Genomic DNA, 2,317 nt, shown 5'->3' on the forward strand with positions numbered 1-2,317 from the left:
CTTCGCGGCCGGCGAGAGGGCCCTGCGATGCCTGCAGGCCAGGGAGAGCCACCGCTACTACGTCCCGCTGCTGGAGGCTATGGTGCGCCTGGGCTATTCGCTAGGCAAGGACTTCGCGTCCCTGCAGGGCAGGCTGGAGGAGAGCCAGCTCCGCAGGCCCAGCCACCGGGGCTTCTCCCTCAAGGAGCTCACTGTGCGAGAGTACCTGTCCTGAGAGCAAGTCTCCACGGCCGTGGGCTGTTTGGGCTCGGTTTAAGGAGGGGGACACTGGGGGGTCTGACTTGCTGGGTGACTTTGGGCCAGCCTCTGTTCTGATCTGCATTGCACAGAGCGGCCTACTTGTATCTCGTGCCCCTTGGATGCTAGCTCAGTTCACCTCAAAACTGCACACCCCACAGTGACAATTCTGGAGAGTAACGTGGACCTTTTCAGTGTTTTTATGGAGAGTGGCAGGAGAGGTTTACATCCAAATAGAGACAAAACTCAATCCATTTCCCAGAAGATGGATGTCTCCAACCACAGTGAGTCTTTCCTCTGCTCTAAATGTATCAGTATTGCTTATAAATGGTCCCACTCTGCCAGTGTGGTGGTGCATCCCTGTAATCCTAACACTCTGGGAGGCTGAGTCAGGAGGATTGTGAACTCCAGGCCAGCCTGGGTTACACAGTGGGACCCTGTCTCAACAATGAATAGTCCCACTCATCCTAATATTCTAGCACTTCCCCTTAGCATATAGACAGTTAAAGCCCACCTAATACCCCCCCCAAGGACAGTTTCTCCCTCTCAGCTCTCCCCAGCTGGAGGCCATGTGTTATCCTTTGAAGAGAGGAGGCCAGCAAGCAATAGCACCATAAGATTCTATGACAGGTATTTTTCGCAAGGTGAGCGGCCAGTGGTATCCTGGCCAGGGTGCCGTGACACAGAGCCTAGGGCTGGACCTTTACTCACCAGACAGCTGTTCCTTGCATGGCTTCCCCGGAGGGAGGGGGAATGAGACCTCCTATGACCCTTCCGAGGGTCCGTATTCCTGGAACCTCTCTGACAAGTTGGGGTAGCCTTGACTGAGGTCCACTGTTAGGAAAGAATGCAGCCCCAGCCCCAGTGTGAAGAGGAGTCTAGTCCAGGGGGCCGAGTCTGGGCCACTTTAGGCCCAGTGTGTGTTTAAGGCTGGAGGCCCTTGAAAACCTGAAGCACTGGCTGAGCCTCTCAGGATATAATGGACCCAGGAATGTGGGGCACCACTTTGGCCCGTGCAGTAGTCTGGTCCAGGAAGAAAACCAAGCAGCAGAGTAGAAAGCATTCAGAAAAATGCATCTGAGTCTGTTTAACAGTGACCCTGTGTGGCAACCCCTGTAGGGGCCCTGCTGGGCTCTGTCCTGGAGGCAGACCTCTCTGGGCAAGGCAAGCTGCAAGTTTCATTTTACTCCTAGAAAAGGACTTTCAAGCAGGAGAGATGAGATTGCTTGAAAAACTGGGCTCATGGAAAATTATACTGTACCATGGAAAAATAAAAGCAGCAAGTCTGTTTGTAACCGTGAAACGGATCATGCTAATGTTCTAAATTATTTCATCAAATCTAAAATGTTGTCAATTGTAAAATGCACCAAATTTCACTAAGAAGTAAAAATTCCCAAGATGGGGAGTTTGAGAAGAAATTCCAGCAGAAAGCTGGGAAAGCAAAGAGTTAGACCCCTGGTGTAAAAGAATAAACCCACTGCTGTGACAAAACTCGGGTTGGAACTTGATCCCCAGCATGGGGAATTAGAAGGTTGAAACCTAATCTGACTATGGAGTTTGGAGGCGGAACCTTGGGAGGTGATTAGGATTGACAGTGCGTTCAGGATGATTGCACTCCTGACCCGAGAAGAAGAGCATGAGAGACCCAAGCTGGCATGACTGATCTTTTCACTGCCTTGGGATTCGGCCCACCAGTAGGGAGAGTCTCTTTAGATGCAGCCCCTAGGCCATGAGCTGCATAAACCTTTATTCTTTGCAAGTTACCTAGTCTGCTGTGTTCCGTTATACCAACAGAAAACAGGCTACGACATCCGCTGTGTAAACAGGGATGTGAGGACATCTGTACGAATCAGTCTTGGCACTTGGTAGAGGAAGGGAAATCTCAGAATTTGGCCTACGAGCCAGTGCTCACCCACGTTTGGGGGCCGAGTACACACAGCACAGTCTAAAATAACTCAGGCGGAACAGTTGTGTTGGAGTGGTTTCAGATGGAGGTGTACCTGGCACCACACATGCAAATTCTTCAAAAGGAAGCCAACACAGATCTAGGTCAACAGAGACTGTGAGTTGTTAAAAGATT

The 2,317-nt window shown here is 51.0% G+C and overlaps 1 protein-coding gene across 1 annotated transcript in view; it reads left to right on the forward strand.

The window, feature by feature from the left end:
- Nucleotides 1-1,715, forward strand: part of Snx20 (sorting nexin 20) — a 7,970-nt gene extending 6,255 nt beyond the window's left edge. The window contains exon 5 of the mRNA XM_033757763.1: nucleotides 2-1,715. Coding sequence (XP_033613654.1) covers nucleotides 2-214 — 213 coding nt within the window. The 3' untranslated portion in view covers nucleotides 215-1,715. The remainder of the gene's footprint in view (nucleotide 1) is intronic.
- Nucleotides 1,716-2,317: the final 602 nt, after the last annotated feature.

This window comes from Fukomys damarensis, unplaced genomic scaffold (assembly GCF_012274545.1).
Source record: "Fukomys damarensis isolate Sample0158 unplaced genomic scaffold, DMR_v1.0_HiC HiC_scaffold_32, whole genome shotgun sequence".
In the NCBI taxonomy this organism is placed as follows: Eukaryota; Metazoa; Chordata; class Mammalia; order Rodentia; family Bathyergidae; genus Fukomys; species Fukomys damarensis.